The sequence below is a fragment of the Lepidochelys kempii genome, chromosome 1 (genome assembly GCF_965140265.1).
Source record: "Lepidochelys kempii isolate rLepKem1 chromosome 1, rLepKem1.hap2, whole genome shotgun sequence".
Classification (NCBI taxonomy): domain Eukaryota; kingdom Metazoa; phylum Chordata; order Testudines; family Cheloniidae; genus Lepidochelys; species Lepidochelys kempii.
The window spans coordinates 327,556,919-327,579,934 of NC_133256.1; the positions used below are offsets into that span (position 1 = coordinate 327,556,919).

A 23,016-nucleotide genomic window follows, 5' to 3' on the forward strand; every position below is an offset into this window, starting at 1 on the left:
TTCCTATTTTAAGGTTTTTTAAAATCATAAGACACGTACCAAAAAGCAAATACCCTTTGCTTCCGTCCCCTATTTAGCATATCTGCCAAAATGGTCTGTCTTGAGACTAGTAAAAAACAGGTAAATTCATATTAAACTGTTTGTTTTCAATGTATTTCTACTTGGGCTTTTGGTGTTCTCACCCAGGGCTGTTGCTATGTCTATTTTGCTATTGTCAGTCCCAAGTTATGATAATGTTCAAGTCTATCTCTTCATGTCTGAACATGTTAGCCATGTTCTCCTGGCATGGATACTGTGAGGACATAAAAGTGAGATGTAAAAAAGATGGCAATGCAAGGTGTGGTATAAAGGTGATGAAAGACTGAAAAGAACATAGCACCGAGAGGCTTGATCAATGGAATTGCTGCATCAGAAGTGTGTGTGAGAGGGAGAGAGAACTTAAATGAAGTCTGAACTGTGGTTTCTAGAAGACTTGATAAAACATTTTAGGCAGAGGACTCTCCCCTTTAAAGTTTTAAATTGTGGTAGATTCTAGTTTGTCATATATGTGCCGCCTGGTCGTTGTGGGTTCACCTGTCTCCCTTGTATTATGCTGATTGAACCATGTTTAATGGTCAAATGCAGTTCTTCCTGGTAACCAGTTGTGTTGTATTAGAGAATATGCTGGTGCAAAAACATTCAAGGGCTGGTCTTAAAATGAGGATTATAAATTGTGCTTAATACCCTTGATGGGCTGTTTAGGCTTTATGCTTTGATTGTATGACTAAGATTTTCAGTGCTGCAGTAGCAGTTTGTCCTTTCTGACAAATGATTCAAATGGAGCAGGCCTCAGTGGAGCACCACCCCTAAGCTGATGGGTTTCTTTCCCTTAAACAGAACCATGTATAGGTGATCAGGAGTCATCATCCACAGTGTCACACTAGGACTATGCACCATGTTGTCTCTTAAAGATTACCATGCAGACACTTATGTTTGAAACAGCTTTCATTGGGGTTTTATTTTTCTCAGTCTCAGCCTGTTATACCAGGTTCTTCAAACTTTGCACCTTCCTGTTAAGGCTTTATGCTGCTGCTTGCAGTTTGTCCCAGTTTCTTCCCTCCCCAAGCGTACCGCTTCCTGAAGTCTTTCTGCTGCTCCTCACATCCAGGTAGTTTTTTCTGCCCTGGGCTTCCCTTCTTTCTGATGGGGATTTGCTGTTCTTCATAGCTAAATAGTTTATTCCTGCCCTTCCTGGGCCTAGAGTCTAAGGAGCTATCATGCAGTTTTTCATTTCGTAGAGTCCCTCCCCAGTCCTATTCAAGCTCTCTTGTCTGGTTTTCTCTCTAATCATACTCCCAGTCAGGTGCCACCTGCCCCCTCATTCGGCTCCCAACTGGGTGCACGTCTTAGTCTCCAGAGAAGCTGGACCCACTTCATTTAAGAGGCTAGCCACCCGGTGACATAACCGCACGAAGGCTATTTGTGACACTTGGTTGTAAAGTACTTTGAGATGAAAGTGCTAATAAGTAGTTAAAAGTCCTAAAGAAGAGACCGTACACGTGTGTGTGAACTTTTCTTGTCTATACTAGAAAATTTTGGCATGCTAACTACTGTTACAGGCATGCCAGCAAGTCCACATGCCAGGCTTCCAACAGTGCACCAGTGCTCATGGACTTTGTGGATGCCATTTGAGTTAATTATGACATCTGTTCATCTCCACCATTGCATCACCAGGGTAGAGAACAGTACTGGCATAACAGCTGCAACAGTGCAATTCGTGTGCATTACAGCGCACCAATTGTTGTTTAGGTGCTTCTGTATTGTACAAGGGTCAAATTTGCTAGAAGCCTTTCACCCGTTCAAATTGGATTGCACATGCTTGGGATGTTAGTACATGTGTTTTCACAATCTCTTGAGTTACCAGGCCACTTTTGTAGTATGTCAGAAGAAACCATCATATAAATGTGCTGCCAGCTGGTTTGGAAGTGTCCCGGTGTTTGAGAACTTGGAGCAACCAGCAGATTACTCCCAGCTGAACCGATTCATAATACCATGTTTTGCAGCTGGGTTCCAAATGTCTTGCCAAGCAAAGTATCATTAATTCTGGGAGAAGATAGAGGGTCTGAAGGTCCAGTGCAACAAGGCCTGTAACATTGACAGTTGCTCCACAGCAGAGTGGAAGACACCTATTTATGACACATTGATGATATTCTCAGCACATCATCATCTGAGTTTCTTTTAGTCTGAGTTCATTTTGGACAGCATCAAAAAAGCTGGCAATGTGCTGTTGAGGGACCAGGAAAGGTGGAAAGGACATATGTGGTCAAATTCAGAACTGATGTGGATAAAGGCTTATCCAAAACCATTCTGGGTGCTGAAGATCTCTTTGCAGAGTGTCCCTTTCTGGATACAAGCAGATGAGCAAGCTTTAAATGAGGACTTGGGAGATGAAAGGTCCTCTAAACAAGATATGTTGCTGTGAGTTTACTCCTCTGAAAGTAATGTCACGAGCTTAGAGCGAAAGCTTAACAATGGAAAGAGGAAGGTATCTGTAGACACTTTTTGTTCTGTTACTAACATTTTGGAAAAAGGAAGCCTTTGTTAAAAATTAAACATGCCCTAACTTTCTGTTAAGGTGTGAGAGCTGACTATATGTTCTCTGGAAATATCCGGTAAGTCTTCCAGCAAAACTGGGAAAAACATGAATTCGTATTCCTGATATTTCAAAGGCAACAAGTGAGTAAAAATAAGAACCCAAACGTTTTCTAAATCGTAATGAAGCAAAAGGGCTCATATTCAGTTTTCTAAAATAAATCTTTTACAGATTATCTTTAGAGTTTGAATTTAAAAGGGAAATGAATGCTACTTTTATGACATTCCTTGGTACTTCAAGGATGGTCAATACATTAATATGCCTGTTGACTCTCTCCTTATTTCTCAGTTTAGAAACCACAACTGCATCAAGGCCACAATTTGGAAATGTTAGTTACACCAAGATAGTGAACAGGCAGCACCAGAAGGAGCAGATGCTTGACCTATCTCTATGCTAAGGCAGAGCAAGAGATGAAATGGTGACCATCATAGGGGTGTGAAAATACACAGTAATAGAATTTGAGGTGGAGGACAAGAAACAGAAGTTTGAGGACAGTCCACCTTTTTTGTGTACATTCAGGGAAGAGGACAGAGAAGCCATGATGGAATACATCTATTGTGACAGGGAAATGAGCCTACTGGGAAAAGAGTACCACAGGGAGCTCTTCACGGGAAATAAATGCAGAGCAAGAGGCAAATTGCAGATTGTTCCTCTCTGACTCCCTGTACATGTGCATTATGTTCCAGCTCTTCAGTACAGTGCCATTAGACAGGAGCACTACATGTTGGACTGGCCATTCTTACCTGCTTCTTCCTGGGCATTCCCATGCAACTCTGCCCCTCATCAGGATTAGGGAAAAAGACCATGAGGATCCACAGAAGATGCAATTCCTGTCCCTACAGTGTCTATTTACAAACTGTTTTATTATGTGTTTTGCATTGATTACTTCAGCTGACCTGTATGTGTTGTGTTAAATAAAGATGGTTTTCGGTATATCTGTTAAAATTTCATTAAGCGGAATAATTTATCCTTCATAGTATCATTAAATCTCACTGGACACCAGACTACTTCATTTTCTATAATATCCTTAATCAAAATCATATACATTTACAAAATGGAGGATCAGCAAAAGCTATTACATAAAGTTAAACCCACCACCAGCAAAGAAAATAATATTTAATAACAAATAGTAGTCTTCTCTTACCTCCAGCAGAAAATTGTCTTGGCTTCAGTTTTGTTTCCGTTTTGCAAACAGGCTGTGGATATGAATGGTTAAGTTTCTAAAGGAGTTGGGGGATTTTGACCCCCCCCATTCTCTCATAATTTTCATGGGCTTGCAGAAACATTTTCCAAATGTCTAGCAAGCCATTGTTTCAGGAAGCCTGAAATTGTGGGCTAAAAACTCGAAAGGCAGTGTGCCTTCAAAGGTTGATTAGTGTGCTGTGTGAAAATACGTGTGCTGTGTGACATGGGGCATGTCAAGCCTGATTCCACATTCTGGCACTTCGAGTGCAGAAGTTGGGGGGCCCACAAGGATTCTAAAAATTAATACTGGCCACTTCAGGCTTGTATTAAACTCCCCAGGTTACAGCTTCTCTCTGACCTTGGAGGGGTAGATGCTGCCACCACCCAAGTGCAAAAAAAACCCCAACTCTTTGGACCCAGGAAGATGCACTTGGGAATTCCTCCCTGTGCGTACCCTCAAGCCCTTTCACCTGCCTCCGGGGAAGAGCTGAGAGAGAAAACAAAGGAAATCCACTGTTGCCACCAGCTAATTAAACAATATGCACAAACCTCTTAGGACACAAAAACCCAATCCTGTTCTTAAAGGTAAATTTTATTAAAAACAAAAAGAAAGAAAATACATCTGGGAACTTATGCTATTGCTAGATTTTAAAAAGAGCAAATATAATAATTAAGCAGCAAGAATGGTTTTTCTTGAGGTCCCGCTTAATGGTTACAAGCAAAACAAAAGCATTTGGGGAATCCACGAGCCATAAAAAAATAAGAGAAACATAATTGCGTTTTTCTAGACATTCCCTGATCTACTTACATATCTGGGGTTCAGATAAGTAATTCCTAAGTATGACTTGATTTTTCATACCTGGTTTAAAGCTTCTTACAGCATTGCTGTTCTGTCTCTCCTCTCTGGAGAACAGCAGACAGGGAAAGTTTTTTCCCCAATTTTAAAAAGTTCTAGCCCTCCCATTGGCTCTTTTGGTCAGGTGCTCACTCCCTTCCTTTTACCTATGGGCTTTTTTAACCCTTTACAGGTAAAGCAAGTAGAGAACAGCGACTAACAGGGATTTTGTAGCTAACTGGCTGTCTGGGTGTCCATAAAAGGGAGCTACCCCGCTCCCTTCATTTATCACAGGGCAGAACTGTAAGTAAAACAAAATGGCTGCTGTGGATACACTGCACTACTGCTGTTGGCACTGGTGCAACCATCAAGGTTCAAGAAGCAATAGTAGAGCTCTCCAGTACAGAGGCTTCCTAATTCTCTTTAAATTCAGAGTAGGTAGTGCAAAACATTGTTTTTGCTTCGTTGCCTTAAACGTGCACACTAAGTTTTTTCTTTTTGTCTTACTGTTTTGAGCTTATTACTAAAAACTTCTCAAACACCACTAAGGTTATACTTCTCCGCCCCCGCCCCGCACAAACTGAAGGACCCTAGGCATCTGAACAGAAAGTAGTTTTTCATTTGATATTTGATTTGTTGAACAGTCAGTGAGCTAATCACTGAACAATACAAAGACACTGCCCTTTCCCCAAGGAGTTGCACACTAAAGTAGGAGAATGATATAGGAAATGGTTTCATTTGATGTATAAACCTGTTTTTGCATCTGTATTTGTTCTTAAACTTTTCTTTATACAATGCCTTATACTGTAGACTTGTAAAAATTGACCTATTAAGTGTTGTTAGAAATTCTGTTTGTTTAAACAAAGCTACATCATTCTTAGTTTGTCTAATTACAATAATACATTCGATTTAGATGCTGATGTGAGTGAAGACTCCTCTCCCCCACTACCAGAAAGAACACCAGAATCATTTGTATTAGCAAGTGAACAGAGTGAGTCTCTTCTGTTACATTTTACAGGTTTGGGGAATAAAATAATCCTGAATAAAATGAGTCTAGTATAGTAGTTCTGGGTACTGCTGCTTTTTGTTTGTTTTAAAGAATAAGAAAGTACCAATCCAGTTTTCCCCCCACTCTGTGCATTTTTTTAATCCCTCAGTGTAGCACCGTACATTTGTTTTTGATGAATTTCATTTTGTTGTCAATAGCCCAGTTTTCCAATTTATCAAGATCCCACTGAATTTTAGCTCTACCCTCCAAAGTATGGGCACCCCTCTCCCAGCTTTGTCATCTGCAAACTTGATCAGTATGCTCTCTCTACCTACAGCCATTTAGCATAGTAATACATTAATGTAGTAATGTCTTACGACTTGCACATGCACCTGGATACAGCTGGTGGGAGTGCTGATAAAAACTGAGTTTATGGCCTGTCAACATTTCCTGAAAAAAGGATATGTTCTTAAAATACAGTATACTAAAAGCTTATAACACTATATTAAGGATAGTTTGAAGAGAATGGAGCAGATTTTCCAGCCTGCGAAGGGATGGAAGTCTGGCTGTATTTCCCCCTCTCCGCTAAATATTTGCTTGTCTGCTTCCTCAATGTCCTTGTAACCCCCAGTGTAGGGGTTGGGGAGGGAGTGTGGCTGGTGTATGCTATATTCCTCTCTCCGTAGCTGATAGATGGTCCTTCAGATCAGCTGGCAACAGTCCCTATGGTAGAATAGCATTAGGCTGCTCTAAGCAACATCTAGGGCTGTGCAGAGAATAAGGGAGCTGTAAACAGCTTCCTGTTGCCCTACTCAGTTGTATCCTGCAGAAACAGCAGTCTAGTCCAATATTGTTACATTTAGTAAGCACAGTGCTACTGTGACATAAAGCCCATATTGAAACAGACAACACTTCCAACTCTAATAAATCAGTCACTGGGTCTGTATCCGAATACTTCACTCATAAAACTAGCAGTGGCTTTAATTAGTAAATAAATAAAAGGAATTCATGTAAATCAGGTCTGGGGCAGATTGGTAATGCTCTAGAGAATTTTGTATAGAAATTACCTGCGTTGTGACAGTGCCATTTGTGAATCCATAGTTAAGGATGAACTGCATTTTCCACACTCCTTTTAGAGCACTTACTTCTGGAGCGTAGTATTTATTTTCTGAGAATATATAAATCAGTTTTGTCTGAGTCAAAATTAGTTAAAATGGGCTCCTTAAGCAAGTTAGCACCATATTCAAACAATTTTTTTTGCCCTGAATGATCTCTGTAATAGAATAATGCAGACCCTTCACACGTCTCACATAGTTCAATCTTACTGAAATCTTGTCCAGAGGCTACTTTTAAAGAATTAGGAGAAAAAAAAAAAATTTCCCCAATTACTTTTTGTAACTAAAAGTTTCTCATTCAGCAGATAGTAAATAATGTTCTACAGAAAATCCACAACAAACAGCCCTCTTTCAAAATGATGGAGAACAATGAGACATGACAAAGACTGAAACCAGAATTGCCCTCACTTGGTGACCATTTTGAGAGGAGCATCTCTCTCCCCTGTTGTTCAGTATGTCTGAGTGTTCTCTTCTACCTCCTGGCAGCATAGGAGGCCACCATTTTGAGTGCAACTTGGCATCTCTCATTGAGAACAATGGGATATGAAGCCCATTTTGAATGAGGGCAAATTCTTCAGTTTCTCTGAAGATTTAATGCACTAAACTCTGGAAAATTTTATGAAAAATAATAGCAAAAAATTACCATTAATCCTAAATATGTCTCCACAAAAGCTACCTGTTGAACCAGATCTATTCAAGAAAGAGCAGAAAGGGAGGAGAAAATGGGGTGCACAGGGAAATATGCTGGATCCAGGCAGTTGGGGGAACTAGGTAGCATGTTTGTACACAGGAGAGTTTGGAGGACAGGAAAAACTTAATAAAGGAGAAGGTGTGTGTACATTCTTACTGCTTGGCACTTCTACAGAGTGGGGTAAAATAGCCAGAGCATACTGGTGAATCTAGTCATAAAAGTTAACATTTAAAACAAATAAAGGGCGTTTTGCTTCATATCTTCAAATCATTAAAATGATCACACTGTAACATTGTTGGAATTTGTGTAGTGTCCATGCATGAAACATTTTTAAAGGAAATTTGCAGACAACAATTGTTTAAAATGGAATTAAGGTTGAGTACTAAAGTTTTTTTAATAATAATCAGGGATGCTGTAATTCTCTCAAAAGTGTTACAAACCCAGGAAATTCAGACTGAAGGTTAAACCTGAAAGAAATCAAGGCACCTTAAGGTATAAAAATGTACAGCACCTAAACAATCTTATTTCTGCCCTGTAGTGACGTGAGAAGAAAATTCTGTCTTTAAACATTTAATTCAGACAAAAAATGCTAAAATGCCATAATCTGAATCCTATTTTGGTATGGTGTCACTACAGGGAAGAATTATGGTTATTTGTGCATTTCCTTAGCTTGAAATGTTTTGATATTTCAGATCTAACCTTAGCTCTGAATTTTTGGGGTCTATAATCCTTGGCTTTGTACCATCTGTAATTATGACTTTATAAATATCTATTAATCTCCCTCTAAAAATATTTATTTTGCATATAATGTTGCATTGTAGCCTGAGATGTCAAAATAGAATTTAGTGGAATCTGATATCCATGCATTTCCAAGTTTTACATATTGTATATATTCAAGGTATAAAATTTTTCGCAGTTGGTGTATTGCATTTGTTTTAAATTTCACCTAAAAACTGACCCAGTTGCCTACCAACTGGAATTCCCTGATTGTAGGAAATTCTATCCAACTTTAAGCAAAAAAGGGAATTTTGTGATTTTGCATTTTGATTGGTGGCAATTTGTAATCTTGGAAGTTCTTCATTAAGTGTCTTGAACAAAATGTTGATTAGAAATATTGTGAATACTCTTTGTTTTAAAGACCTTTTAGAAAAGGTGGTTGATGTAACTTCTCTCTAAAGTTTTGTTAGGACGGTCCTTGGTATGGTATTGAAACTCAGGAGATCAGTGTATAAATTTCTGAAATATATTTTGATTTTAAGATTTCATTTTTATTAGGTGCACCTTTGACCAAGACTTTTATGTTTTCACAATCTGCTGAAAGGAGTATACTGCATGATCAGAATCTTCCTAAACAAACAGAATCTACAGTAAGTATCAGTGATAAGTCCATGCTAATTTTTAGCTTCTAGAACTAACCTTTTGAATATACAACCAAATGGTAAAAGAATTTTTTTTAAATGTTAGTTATAAGTGTTGATAAACTTCAACTGACCAAGTTAACTGACTTTTGCTTTAACTGGTGACCTATACCAATTTAATTTTTGCATTTAAACCTGAGCTGCTTTTCTACACTGTTCTGAATGTTGAGTGTTAACATTCTGCATTTTTTTGTCACCAATACTTCAGATGAAGTGGTAGCACAGAGCTCTTCTAGCTTTACAGACAGAAGTGAAAATTAAGATCAGAAATTGAACGTTCTATGAAATGAGTTAAATGCTACCTACACTCAAACTACTCTCCTTTGCCGCCTGCAGTTGCAGTGCTACGAACAATCCCTCTTTCCTTTCCATTGCAACTAACTACATTTCTCCAATCCTTGCCCCATACAAAACTGTAGACATTTTAAAGGTGACCTGCAATGAAAAAATTTATTACAGTGTAAATTAGGATTATGACTATCCTTTGATGTATAAGGAGCTTGAGGAGAACTTTTCCAAAAGGTGTTTTTCTTAAAAGTACAAAGAATATGAAGGTTTTACAGTTAGAGGAGGTCTTACATGATTGAGAAATGTGGGTTGGGAGCATTTTGCCATCCAAGTGATTTTAGTTAAAAAAATTGGTTAACAAAAACAGTTAAAATAAAAATCACTTTTTAATGCCTCAGATATGCTAAGTGAAATCTGATGACAAACCTACTTATTTTCCAGTTGTTTGTCTTTCAGGGTAGACTATGGGTAAAATTTCCAAGAACACCTAACTCCCATTTTCAAAAGTGACTTAGTGATTTAGGCACTTAGGCTATGTCTACACTACGAAATTAGGTCGAATTTATAGAAGTCGGTTTTTTAGAAATCGGTTTTATATATTTGAGTGTGTGTGTCCCCACAGAAAATGCATTAAGTGCATTAACTCGGCGGAGCGCTTCCACAGTACCGAGGCTAGAGTCGACTTCCGGAGTGTTGCACTGTGGGTAGCTATCCCACAGTTCCCGCAGTCTCCGCTGCCCATTGGAATTCTGGGTTGAGATCCCAATGCCTGATGGGGCTAAAACATTGTCGCGGGTGGTTCTGGCTACATATCGTCAGGCCCCCGTTCCCTCCCTCCCTCCCCCCCGTGAAAGCAAGGGCAGACAATCATTTCGCGCCTTTTTTCCTGAGTTACCTGTGCAGACGCCATACCACTGCAAGCATGGAGCCCGCTCAGGTAACTGTCACCCTATGTCTCCTGGGTGCTGGCAGACGCGGTACGGCTTTGCTGCACAGTAGCAGCAACCCATTGCCTTCTGGCAGCAGACGGTGCAATACGACTGGTAGTCGTCCTCGTCGTGTCCGAGGTGCTCCTGGCCATGTCGGCTGGGAGCGCCTGGGCAGACATGGGCGCAGGGACTAAATTTGGAGTGACTTGACCAGGTCATTCTCTTTAGTCCTGCAGTCCTATTGAACCGTCTTATGGTGAGCGGGCAGGCGATACGGACTGCTAGCAGTCGTACTGTACCATCTTCTGCCAGGCAGGCAAGAGATGAGGATTGCTAGCAGTCGTACTGTACCATCTTCTGCCAGACAGGCAAGAGATGAGGATTGCTAGCAGTCGTACTGTACCATCTTCTGCCAGACAGGCAAGAGATGAGGATTGCTAGCAGTCGTATTGTACCATCTTCTGCCAGGCAGGCAAGAGATGAAGATGGCTAGCAGTCGTACTGTACCATCTTCTGCCGAGCAGCCATGAGATGTGGATGGCATGCAGTCCTTCTGCACCGTCTGCTGCCAGCCAAAGATGTAAAAGATAGATGGAGTGGGTCAGAACAAGAAATAGACCAGATTTGTTTTGTACTCATTTGCCTCCTCCCCTGTCTAGGGGACTCATTCCTCTAGATCACACTGCAGTCACTCACAGAGAAGGTGCAGCGAGGTAAATCTAGCCATGTATCAATCAGAGGCCAGGCTAACCTCCTTGTTCCAATAAGAACGATAACTTAGGTGCACCATTTCTTATTGGAACCCTCCGTGCAGTCCTGCCTGAAATACTCCTTGATGTACAGGCACCCCCTTTGTTGATTTTAGCTCCCTGAAGCCAACCCTGTAAGCCGTGTCGTCAGTCGCCCCTCCCTCCGTCAGAGCAACGGCAGACAATCGTTCCGCGCCTTTTTTCTGTGCGGACGCCATACCAAGGCAAGCATGGAGGCCGCTCAGCTCACTTTGGCAATTAGGAGCACATTAAACACCACACGCATTATCCAGCAGTATATGCAGCACCAGAACCTGGCAAAGCGATACCGGGCGAGGAGGTGACGTCAGCGCGGTCACGTGAGTGATCAGGACATGGACACAGATTTCTCTGAAAGCATGGGCCCTGCCAATGCATGCATCATGGTGCTAATGGGGCAGGTTCATGCTGTGGAACGCCGATTCTGGGCTCGGGAAACAAGCACAGACTGGTGGGACCGCATAGTGTTGCAGGTCTGGGACGATTCCCAGTGGCTGCGAAACTTTCGCATGCGTAAGGGCACTTTCATGGAACTTTGTGACTTGCTTTCCCCTGCCCTGAGGCGCATGAATACCAAGATGAGAGCAGCCCTCACAGTTGAGAAGCGAGTGGCGATAGCCCTGTGGAAGCTTGCAACGCCAGACAGCTACCGGTCAGTTGGGAATCAATTTGGAGTGGGCAAATCTACTGTGGGGGCTGCTGTGATGCAAGTAGCCCACGCAATCAAAGATCTGCTGATATCAAGGGTAGTGACCCTGGGAAATGTGCAGGTCATAGTGGATGGCTTTGCTGCAATGGGATTCCCTAACTGTGGTGGGGCTATAGACGGAACCCATATCCCTATCTTGGCACCGGAGCACCAAGCTGCCGAGTACATAAACCGCAAGGGGTACTTTTCGATAGTGCTGCAAGCTCTGGTGGATCACAAGGGACGTTTCACCAACATCAACGTGGGATGGCCGGGAAAGGTGCATGACGCTCGCATCTTCAGGAACTCTGGTCTGTTTCAAAAGCTGCAGGAAGGGACTTTATTCCCAGACCAGAAAATAACTGTTGGGGATGTTGAAATGCCTATATGTATCCTTGGGGACCCAGCCTACCCCTTAATGCCATGGCTCATGAAGCCGTACACAGGCAGCCTGGACAGTAGTCGGGAGCTGTTCAACTACAGGCTGAGCAAGTGCAGAATGGTGGTAGAATGTGCATTTGGACGTTTAAAGGCACGCTGGCGCAGTTCACTGACTCGCTTAGACCTCAGCGAAACCAATATTCCCACTGTTATTACTGCTTGCTGTGTGCTCCACAATATCTGTGAGAGTAAGGGGGAGATGTTTATGGCGGGGTGGGAGGTTGAGGCAAATCGCCTAGCTGCTGGTTACGCGCAGCCAGACACCAGGGCGGTTAGAAGAGCACAGGAGGGCGCGGTACGCATCAGAGAAGCTTTGAAAACCAGTTTCATGACTGGCCAGGCTACGGTGTGAAAGTTCTGTTTGTTTCTCCTTGATGAAACCCCCCGCCCCTTGGTTCACTCTACTTCCCTGTAAGCTAACCACCCTCCCCTCCTCCCTTTAATCATTGCTTGCAGAGGCAATAAAGTCATTGCTGCTTCACAGTCATGCATTCGTTATTCATTCATCACACAAATAGGGAGATGACTACCAAGGTAGCCCAGGAGGGGTGGTGGAGGAGGGAAGGAAAATGCCACACAGCACGTTAAGCACAGCACTTTAAAAGTTTACAACTTTAAAATTTATTGAATGACAGCCTTCTTTTTTTTGGGGCAATCCTCTGTGGTGGAGTGGCTGGTTGGCCGGAGGCCCCCCCACCGCGTTCTTGGGCGTCTGGGTGTGGAGGCTATGGAACTTGGGGAGGAGGGCGGTTGGTTACAGAGGGGCAGCAGTGGCAGTCTGTGCTCCAGCTGCCTTTGCTGCAGCTCAACCATACACTGGAGCATACTGGTTTGGTCCTGCAGCAGCCTCAGCATTGAATCCTGCCTCCTCTCATCACGCTGCCGCCACATTTGAGCTTCAGCCCTGTCTTCAGCCCGCCACTTACTCTCTTCAGCCCGCCACTTACTCTCTTCAGCCCTCCACCTCTCCTCCTGGTCATTTTGTGCTTTCCTGCACTCTGACATTATTTGCCTCCACGCATTCGTCTGTGCTCTGTCAGTGTGGGAGGACAGCATGAGCTCGGAGAACATTTCATCGCGAGTGCGTTTTTTTTTCTTTCTAAGCTTCACTAGCCTCTGGGAAGGAGAAGATCCTGTGATCATTGAAACACATGCAGCTGGTGGAGAAAAAAAAAGGGACAGCGGTATTTAAAAAGACACATTTTATAAAACAGTGGCTACACCCTTTCAGGGTAAACCTTGCTGTTAACATTACATACATAGCACATGTGCTTTCGTTACAAGGTCGCATTTTGCCTCCTCCCACCGCGTGACTACCCCCTCAACCTTCCCCCCTCCCTGTGGCTAACAGCGGGGAACATTTCTGTTTAGCCACAGGCAAACAGCCCAGCAGGAATGGGCTCCTCTGAGTGTCCCCTGAAGAAAAGCACTCTATTTCAACCAGGTGACCATGAATTATATCTCACTCTCCTGAGGATAACACAGAGAGATAAAGAACGGATTTTGGTTGAATGCCAGCAAACATACACTGCAATGCTTTGTTCTACAGTGATTCCCGAGTACGTGTTACTGGCCTGGAGTGGTAAAGTGTCCTACCATGAAGGACGAAATAAGGCTGCCCTCCCCAGAAACCTTTTGCAAAGGCTTTAGGACTACATCTAGGAGAACCGCAAATGCCAGGGCAAAGTAATCCTTTCACATGCTTGCTTTTAAACCATGTATAGCATTTTAAAAGGTACACTCACCAGAGGTCCCTTCTCCGCCTGCTGGGTCCAGGAGGCAGCCTTGGGTGGGTTCGGGGGGTACTGGCTCCAGGTCTAGGGTGAGAAACAGTTCCTGGCTGTCGGGAAAACCGGTTTCTCCGCTTGCTTGCTGTGAGCTATCTACAACCTCCTCCTCCTCCTCATCTTCTTCGTCCCCAAAACCTACTTCCGTATTGCCTCCATCTCCATTGAAGGAGTCAAACAACACGGCTGGGGTAGTGGTGGTTGAACCCCCTAAAATGGCATGCAGCTCATCATAGAAGCGGCATGTTTGGGGCTCTGACCCAGAGCGGCTGTTCGCCTCTCTGGTTTTCTGGTAGGCTTGCCTCAGCTCCTTCAGTTTCACGCGGCACTGCTTCGGGTCCCTGTTATGGCCTCTGTCCTTCATGCCCTGGTGACATGAATTAATAGTGACATGAATTAATTTAGTCGTTAAAAGCGACCTGAGAAAATGTCTTGAATTTTTCTAACAGCCCTCATATATATTAATATGTATGTTTGAAGTCCACCTAATGTTTTAAAAAAAACTTCCCCCTCATTCCTCCTTGAATGTTGCCATTTAGGGGACGCCCATTTGCCTTCAGTAGCTCACAAACCCCATGATCACATTAATCATTGAGCTGTCATCTGAGCTCCTGCTATTGAGCTGCCCCCTTCTCATACTCTGTGCTGGGAAGCAACAATGTAGCATCTTCAATAAAAATACTATAACAACTTTAACTAAATCAATTTAGAACTGTGTAAGTACAGAGGGAATAGAAAGTGGAATGTTTGCCTCGGTTAGATACGCAAATAGAAGTGTCAGCTGAAGGCAAACCTGAAGTCCCCCGAACTACTCTTGTTTTTCCTTGAAAATTGCAGGGGAGAGCAGAAAGATCAGAATAGCTATTTTTTACTCTTATAAAAAGCAAGAAAATGTGGATTTTGACCAAAATAAAGTAGAAATGAATCTTTGTGAACAATGAATAGGGCCCTACCAAATTCATGACTCTGAAAAACACATCATGGACCGTGAAACCTGGTCTCTCCCGTGAAATATGGTCTTCTGTGTACTTTTACCTTATACCAGTGGCTCTCAACCAGGAGTACACGTACTCCTGGGAGTATTCAGAGGTCTTCCAAGAGGTACATCAACTCATTTAGATATTTGCCTAGTTTTACAACAGGTTACATAAAAAGCACTAGCGAAGTCAATACAAACTAAAATTTCATACACACAATGGCTTGTTTATATTGCTCTATGTATTATACACTGAAATGTAAGTACAGTATTTATATTCCAATTGATTTATTTTACAATTATATGGCAAAAATGAGAGAGTCAGTAATAGTGTCCTGTGACACTTTTTTATATTTTTGTCTGATTTTTGTAAACAGGTAGTTTTTAAGAGACGTGAAACTTGGGGTATGCAAGACCAATCAGACTCTTGAAAGGGGTACAGGAGTCTGGAAAGGTTGAGAACCACTATACTGTACAGACTTAATGGGGGGAGACCACCATTTCTCCAACTGGGGTCCTAACCCAAAAGGAGGTTGTGGGAGGGGGGTTGCAAGGTTATTGTAGGGGATCACAGTAGTACCACCCTTACTTCTGCACTGCCTTCAGAGTTGGGTGGCCGGAGAGCAGAAGCTGCTGGCCAGACATCCAGCTCTGAGGGCAGTGCTCCACAAGGAGCAGCGCAGAAGTAAGGGTGGCAATAATGTACCATTTCATCCTTACTTCTGAGCTGCTGCTGGCAGCAATGCTGCCATCAGAGCTGGGCTCCAGGCCAGCAGCTCCCACTCTCTGGTCACCCAACTCTGAAGGCAGTGCCACCATCAGCAGCAGCACAGAAGTAAGGCTGGCAATACTACGAGCCCCCTACAATAACCTTGCGACAACCACCTTTTGGATAAGGACCCCTACAGTTTTACCACTGTGAAATTTCAGATTTACATATCTGAAATCATGAAATTACAATTTTTAAAATCCTGTGACCATGAAATTGACCAAAATGGACCATGAATTTAGTAGGGCCCTAACCATGAGTCTCATAAAATGAAAAAATGAACAAACTTTAAAAGCTTTCCAGGTCGTCTTTAATGCATCATAACTTACTAACATTCCTTTGCTAACTTTGCTAACATTCCAGAATGGAAACTATGATTTTACCAGTAATTCATGTATTAACTATCAGCACTTGTTACCACCAGACTATCATACTTTTTAACATTGAGTCTTCTGTAGCGCCCAGCCCACCCACTTAGCATTCAGGCCCATCCCCAAGACCCAGCTCTGCTCCAGCCCCAGCACTTGCCTGGCTCCCCCCGCCTGCCAGGGAGTGGGGTCAGGGCATGGGGGCTTGCACCCACAAGCCCCGACCCCACTCCTCAGCAGAAGCACCAGGTGAGTGAAGCAGGGCAAGCCCCCACACCTCAACCCTGCTGTCTGGCAGATGCGCCGGGTGGAGTGGATTGGGGGATGGGGACGCCCCAATTGGCTGGGGCCGCTGGGCATGACCCAGTGGTAATCCACCACTGGGAGGAGGGTGGGTGGGCAAGTGAGTGTGCGGTTTGGCAGCAGCAGAGTTGATCCTCAAAAAAGGTAGGCCTGCCTCCTTGGGGAGCCAGGCCTGGCGTGGGACGGGAATGGGTGCTGGGAGCCATGCACATTAGAGAGCAGCATCTCCTTCCGGAGCTGGCTGTGCACCCAGGGCCCCAGGGGGACCCTGGCCAGAGCGTCCATTACCCTACGCAAGGCCTGCTGGAAGGGATGGGGGGAGGCGGGTCCCTCCTGTCATTGCCCGCCCACCCAAATGTCCCATCCTGGCTACTCCACTAGTAGGAAGTGTAAAATTTTCCAATTCTGCTTATGGTATCTCCTTCCAAAAATATTTGCTTTTATCTTGAATATCTCAGACGTTCTTTAACAAATTATTTTGAGGCATCCTACAGAAATTTAAAATACAATATTTCATATTAACAGGGCTTGAAAACAGCTGGATGTGTAAAACTTGGTAAGTGATTAATTTAGTTCTTAAATGTAAATGAAACTTTCTAACAACTTGCCAGGTTCCTAGTGCATTGTGAGTTACCTTGAAGTAATGGTGGGAGGCCAAAAGGAGTTAGTTACCCTGTGTGCACTAGCTGGTCACCAAACTAGTTGGTCCAGCTGCAGGAGATGTGCACTGCATAGTCACCAAACATCTTAAATTCTTAATCCTTTTTTAAATCTACCATAGTTTTTGTAGCTTATAGCCTATTACACTTTGTTACAATAATATTTAGGTTTCCATGACTTAAAAATTATTCCTATTCAATTGTAGCTGTTATACTAATGTATAAACAGTCTTATCTTTTCATCTTCGTTTCCAAACTACTCTAAATCTGTATGTACTATATAAATATTGAGTTAATTTTCATTTTATTTTACAATATGAACTAATTTTCTCTCTCACACTATTTTGGAGCTTCATTAATGAGGTTAAATTGGTGTACGCCTGAAGTATTTACAATTAATTCTGTTCTGTTGCTCAGAAGCACCAAATACAAGCTGAAAGGAAAGCTACTTACATGAATATATTAAAGGATACTGTGAACTGAAATCATATATTACGTAGTTACCTTTAATATGAATTGGTTAGAACATAAAAACTGAAAGGAATTTTTAAATCTTATTTACTTCATATTGATATAAGAATTTAATATTTGGATTTCTCTAAGATTGGTCATTGAAAACCAGTGGAATTAGTTCAACTCCTGAAACTTTACTGTAAGCACTTTTAGTTCTCAGTGCTGCAGTGCTTGGGTTACAAACACTTCAGGGAAGTGTTAAAAGAAAAAAATAACTGTTTCTACCGGAATAAAAACATTTTTATTAGCCTTGGATTTTATAAAGGCTTTGTTTTCTACAAAGGGTAAAATTTGAATCAAGTTTGACTTAAAAGCATCATTTTGAAATTAAGAATACCACAAAAATTGCTTGCCTAACATATTTATATTAAAATCTCTTGTTTTCCAGATAATCTTGAAATGGGCAACAAAACACCAGCTGATACTATACCTCAGATTCCTCTTTCCAGTTCCACTGATATAAGAGGTCAAATTTCAGAAATTCCAGTAGAAATCACAGATATTGGTAATTGCCATTCATTCAAAACTGCCCCTTTTATGTATTTGTTTAAATTTAGTACATAAATATATAAATGTTTACTCATTCAGCGTGTACATTCCATTTATTAGTTTTTGAAAAAGTCGCATCCTTTAAAAAATGGAAGTTGAATCCTATCAAGGAAAATAGAAAGAAGCATAAACTCTGGAAAATCAAGTGTAAAAATATGATTAGGAAGGCCAAAAGAGAATTTGAAGAACAGTTTGCCAAAGACTCAAAGTAATTGCAAGAAGTGTTTTAAGTACATCAGAAGTAGGAAACCTGCCAAATAACCAGTGGGGCCAATAGATGATTGAGATGCTAAAAGAAAAGGAGTACTAGTGGCGCCTTAGAGACTAACCAATTTATTTGAGCATAAGCTTTCGTGAGCTACAGCTCACTTCATTGGATGCTTATGCTCAAATAAATTGGTTAGTCTCTAAGGTGCCACTAGTACTCCTTTTCTTTTTGCAAATACAGACTGACACGGGTGCTACTCTAAAACCTGAGATACTAAAGGAGCACTCAAAGATAAGGCCATTGCACAGAAACTAAATGACTTCTTTGCATCAGTCTTCACGGCTGATGACGTAAGGGAAATTCCCAGATCTGAGCCATTCTTTTTAGGTGACAAATCTGAGGAACTGCCCCAGATTGAGGTGTCATTGGAGGAGGTTTTAGAACAAATTGATAAACTAAACAGTAATAAGTCACCAGGACCAGATGCTCTTCACCCAAGAGTTCTGAAGGAACTCAATGTGAAATTGCAGAACTAACAACTGTGGTATGTAAACTGTCATTTAAATCAGCTTCTGTACTAGATGACTGGAGGTTAGCTAATGTGACACCAATTTTTAAAAAGGGTGCCAGAGGCGATCCTGGCAATTACAGGCCGGTGAGCCTTACTTCAGTACCGGGCAAACTGGTTGAAACTGTAGTAAAGAACAGAATTATCAGACACATAAAAGAACACGATTTGTGGGGGAAGAGTCAACATGGCTTTTGTAAAGGGAAATCATACCTTACCAATCTATTAGAATTCTGAGGGAGTCAACAAGCATGTGGACAAGAGGGATCCAGTGGATATAGTGAACTTAGACTTTTCAGAAAGCCTTTGACTAGGTCCCTCACCAAACATTCTTAAGCAAAGTAAGCTTCATGGGATAAGAGGGAAGTCCTCTCATGGATCAGTAACTGGTTAAAAGATAGAAAACAAAGGGTAGGAATAAATGGTCAGTTTTCAGAATGGAGAGATGTAAATTGAGGAGTCCCACCAAGGATATGTACTGGGACTTGTGCTGTTCAACACATTCATAAATGATCTGGAAAAAGGAGTGAACAGTGAAGTGGCAAAATTTGCAGACGATACAAAATTACTTAACTATTTAAGTCCAAAGCAGACTGCAAAGAGTTACAAAGGGATCTCACCAAACATGGTGACTGGGCAACAAAATGGCAGATGTGTTAGTCTGTATTCGCAAAAAGAAAAGGAGTACTTGTGGCACCTTAGATGAAATTCAATGTTGATAAATGCAAAGTAATGCATGTTGGAAAACATAATCCCAACTATACATATAAAATGTTGGGGGTCTAAATTAGCTCTTACCACTCAAGAAAGAGATCTTGGAGTTATTGTGGATAGTTTTCTTAAAAACATCCACTCAGTGTGCAGCAGCAGTCAAAAGAGCTAACAGAATATTGGGAATAATTAAGAACGAGATAGATAATAGGACAGAATATTATATTGTGTCTATATAAATCCATGGTATGCCCACATCTTGAATACTGAGTGCAGATGTGGTCGCCCCATCTCAAAATAAAAATAAAAATAAAAAATATTGGAATGGGAAAAGATTCAGAAAAGAGCAACAAAAAAGATTAGGGGTATGGAACAGCTTCCATATGAGGAGAGATTAATAAGACTGGGACTTTTCATCTTAGAAAAGAGATGACTAAGGGGAAATATTGAAGAGGTCTATAAAATCATAATAGGTGTGGAGAAAATAAATAAGGAAGTGTTATTCATTCTTTCACATAACACAAGAACTAGGGGTCACCAAATCAAATTAATAGGTTACAAGTTTAACACAAACAAAGTATTTTTTCACACAACGCACAGTCAACCTGTGGAACAGTTTGTCAGAGGATGTTGTGAAGGCCAAGACTATAACAGTGTTCAAAAAAGAACTAGACAGGTCAATCAATGGCTATTAGCCAGGATGGGCAGGGACAGTGTCCCTAGCCTCTGTTTGCCAGAAGCTGGGAACCGGTGACAGCCTACTGTAAATATGAATTTCTTAGTATATTTGAGAAATTGAGCATACTTTAATGTACTTCTGTTTGAATTTCCTTTTTGAAATTGTCCGTGTATTGTCATGTTTTACTCATAATTGTTTGGGTTTCTAATTATCTAATCAATCCTCACTTGTGTGTTTACAGAGTCTGCAAAATTATGCTTTAATGATTATAACACATTTTCACTGTATAGTTATGAAAACCTGAGGACATAAACAATTTTCCAAAATCATGGTATTTGGGGGAATAAAATAAGCAAATTATAAAAGACTTAATTTGGCATTGTGGATTAAGTACCTTCCAAATTAAATAATGAAATATAAAAGTATCTGAATGGTTCATGTTTGTAGTTACTACAAGCATCTTGTGTTTAAAACTCTTGTATTGAGACATGAAGTTTTGTAAGTCCCTGAAAGTAGGAATATCTTAAATGGGAGATGCTGAACAGCTTTAACAATAGCGATTGTTCTCAATGCTAATTCTGAATTTGCTTTTTTTCAAAGTTGACGGAATTTAAATGTTTTCTGTTTTTAGGTTTTGGTAACCGTTGTGGAAAGCCAAGAGGACCAAGAGAGCAACCATCAGAATGGACATGATGAAAAAGAAAATGGTCACTCTGGAAAAGTCAAGTGCCACTGAAAACTAAATAAACAGTATTCCACTCTTTACTTTTTGGGGACTAACACAGAACAGTGTAGTTTTATAACTACAGAATGGTACACTTTTTACTTTACATCCCACATAAAACCTTAAATATTATTCACAACAGTGGATTCCAGTATTACAACCTAACTTTTTGCTGGGGCCATCTACCTGCCTTATTACACCTAGGAGAAAGTATTACATATGGTTTATTTTGTAACTTCCAAGTATTATTGCCTTAATGTCTTTTAACCCTGTTACACGCTGCTTGTAGACATTTGTTAATATAGTGATACTTTTGACAAATTGAGTTTATGGACTACTTTTTGCTAACTTTTGATTACCTTGTAAGCATTATTTTGTATATGTACAGGGCAAGTAGGAATATAATTTGATAAAGTTGCAATCATAAAATATTAACAGAAGATGTAAGAAATCTCTGCATGTTCTAAATTCATGTGTATCTTATTTGTAAATTATTTGCCCTGAAATTTTAGAAAATGGTTTCTGATTTAAAAACAAAAAAATTCTGGACATACAGCCAGAATTGCAGGTTTGCAGAGATAAAGATTGTAATACGTTTTGTAAATTGTAAGCAAAAGGTTATTTTTATATTATATACTGTTGGTCAGACCTAATTTGTTCCGGTTTTCATCTAGTCATGGAGATTCAGTAAGTGCCTTGGAACAATATTGAATTCTCTTAGCCTATGTATGTTGCTTCAGTGTTTGAGTTCATCTGGGTTTAGAAATGTATAAAAACAAAAAATTGTTTAGTGTATCTGACCTTCCAGTAAAATAGAACCAATTCTAAGTAACCATCACTTGTTAGTTTTCATTTTAATATTTCATAAGTTTCAATTTATAGAGATGAATTTCCTAAAAGCTTCCTACATAATAGCTGGTTTAATGCTACAGTATAATATGGTGTGTATTTCTACTTTTGTACAAACATTTCAGGACACACTGGTAAAGGGACTATTTGAGAGCCATTATTTTCCATTGTGCTGGTAAAAATAGTATTTTGATCATTCAGCAAGTGTGTGTATGTGTGAAAGCAACTTATATGAAGATTCACATAGAGCCCTTGCAGCTACACTGAATCTTGGCAGCATACCATGCCAAGGATTAATCCTTATAAGGATTCTCTACTTCTAAGCTTTGTTTCTGTAATAATGATAGACTCTTTAAATTAAAGAAAGTACCTCAAAATTTCACTGTGTTTTTACTTATAAGGAACAAGTATATTATTCAAAAATGAACTAGAGTACATTGGGGTGGGCAAGGTCATATTCAGCTGTTTGTAATTCTTCAGTGCTCATTACTGTAAACATGAAACTGAACCTAATGGATGCTAAAAAAATTTTCTGTTAACTTCCTTAGAGATTCTGCCTAATTATAATGCAAAAAACAGTAGAAATGAGCTGAGTAGTATAGCATATGAAGATTTTTTTATAACTGGTTTTTATTAATGAAAGTAGTGACTGAAACCTTCATACATGGGTATCTGCTATTCTGGTCACTAGCCATGGATTTGACAGAGTCTTTTCTACTACAATGGGGGGCAATTTAGTCATTTTTTCCTCCCTTTCTCTGATTTCAGGCTCACTGCTATCCACAGAAGAGCTTTAGAGAATGAGAAGTTAATCTAGCAGACTGCTTGGAACTTCCGTAGAATTGGTGGTTCTTCACGCAGTTGCAGTCAGGTGTGTGTGTGCGCCCAGCATACCAAAGCCAGAGAATTTTGTTTAGCGGTACCTGTTCAGATGGTGCTCTAGCCCTTCCCCTCACTGTTAAAGAGCATCACCACCCACCCCACCTTTAGTTCCTTCTCACCACCCAAGGCTAGAGTCAGAGCATTCTGTGTGGTGTTTCACCTCACGCTGTTTTTTCTGTTTCTCTGGGAATTTATTGTATATGTAGCTACCCTCAGGTTAAGCTATAGTAATTAGGATGGATAGTTTGATGCCCCTACCAGGGTTTAAACATTGTCTGTTGTGTGGGATAGCTATCCCCAATAGTGACCCCCTGCTCATGTGGTTTTTGTTGTGTCTGCAAGAGGGGCACATTTGGGAAAGGTGCTCTATATGCCAGTTATTTAAGAGGAGGATAAAGGTGGCAAGAGGCCTGGTGTCTGAAACAGCACCTCTTAGAGCAGGCCATGAACACTGCTTCAGAACCAGGGATCTC

The 23,016-nt window shown here is 41.0% G+C and overlaps 2 protein-coding genes across 7 annotated transcripts in view; one reads left to right on the forward strand and one right to left on the reverse strand.

The window, feature by feature from the left end:
* Positions 1 to 22,537, forward strand: part of PTPN12 (protein tyrosine phosphatase non-receptor type 12) — a 150,572-nt gene extending 128,035 nt beyond the window's left edge. The window contains exons 14-19 of one of the 6 annotated variants that reach the window (XR_012156837.1): positions 5,566 to 5,643; positions 8,722 to 8,813; positions 16,727 to 16,757; positions 17,762 to 17,878; positions 20,720 to 20,901; positions 22,430 to 22,537. Coding sequence is in view for 5 of the 6 variants with exons in the window: in XM_073328578.1 (XP_073184679.1) it covers positions 5,566 to 5,643; positions 8,722 to 8,813; positions 16,727 to 16,757; positions 17,762 to 17,878; positions 20,720 to 20,781 (380 nt within the window). In the remaining variant the exon portion in view is untranslated. Of the gene's footprint in view, positions 1 to 2,920; positions 3,566 to 5,565; positions 5,644 to 8,721; positions 8,814 to 16,726; positions 16,758 to 17,761; positions 17,879 to 20,719; positions 22,039 to 22,429 lie in introns of those variants that run through there. The other 5 variants (XM_073328578.1, XM_073328580.1, XM_073328581.1 and 2 more) reach the window with 5 other exon arrangements.
* Positions 12,593 to 14,151, reverse strand: LOC140905373 (uncharacterized). Its single transcript, XM_073328584.1, has 2 exons — positions 13,744 to 14,151; positions 12,593 to 13,155 (listed from the first exon to the last, which is right to left on the reverse strand). The coding sequence occupies exons 1-2, from the start codon at positions 14,147 to 14,149 to the stop codon at positions 12,620 to 12,622; spliced, it is 942 nt and encodes a 313-aa protein (XP_073184685.1). The 5' UTR covers positions 14,150 to 14,151; the 3' UTR covers positions 12,593 to 12,619.
* Positions 22,538 to 23,016: the final 479 nt, after the last annotated feature.

Bases quoted from the DNA above. Each gene is read 5' to 3' on its own strand.
- LOC140905373 (XM_073328584.1), bottom strand. From the start codon at position 14,149: ATGAAGGACAGAGGCCATAACAGGGACCCGAAGCAGTGCCGCGTGAAA. The intron at 13,156-13,743 runs GTGAGTGTACCT...TTTCTCCACCAG, and splicing joins AGGCGGAGAAGGGACCTCTG to CTGCATGTGTTTCAATGATC.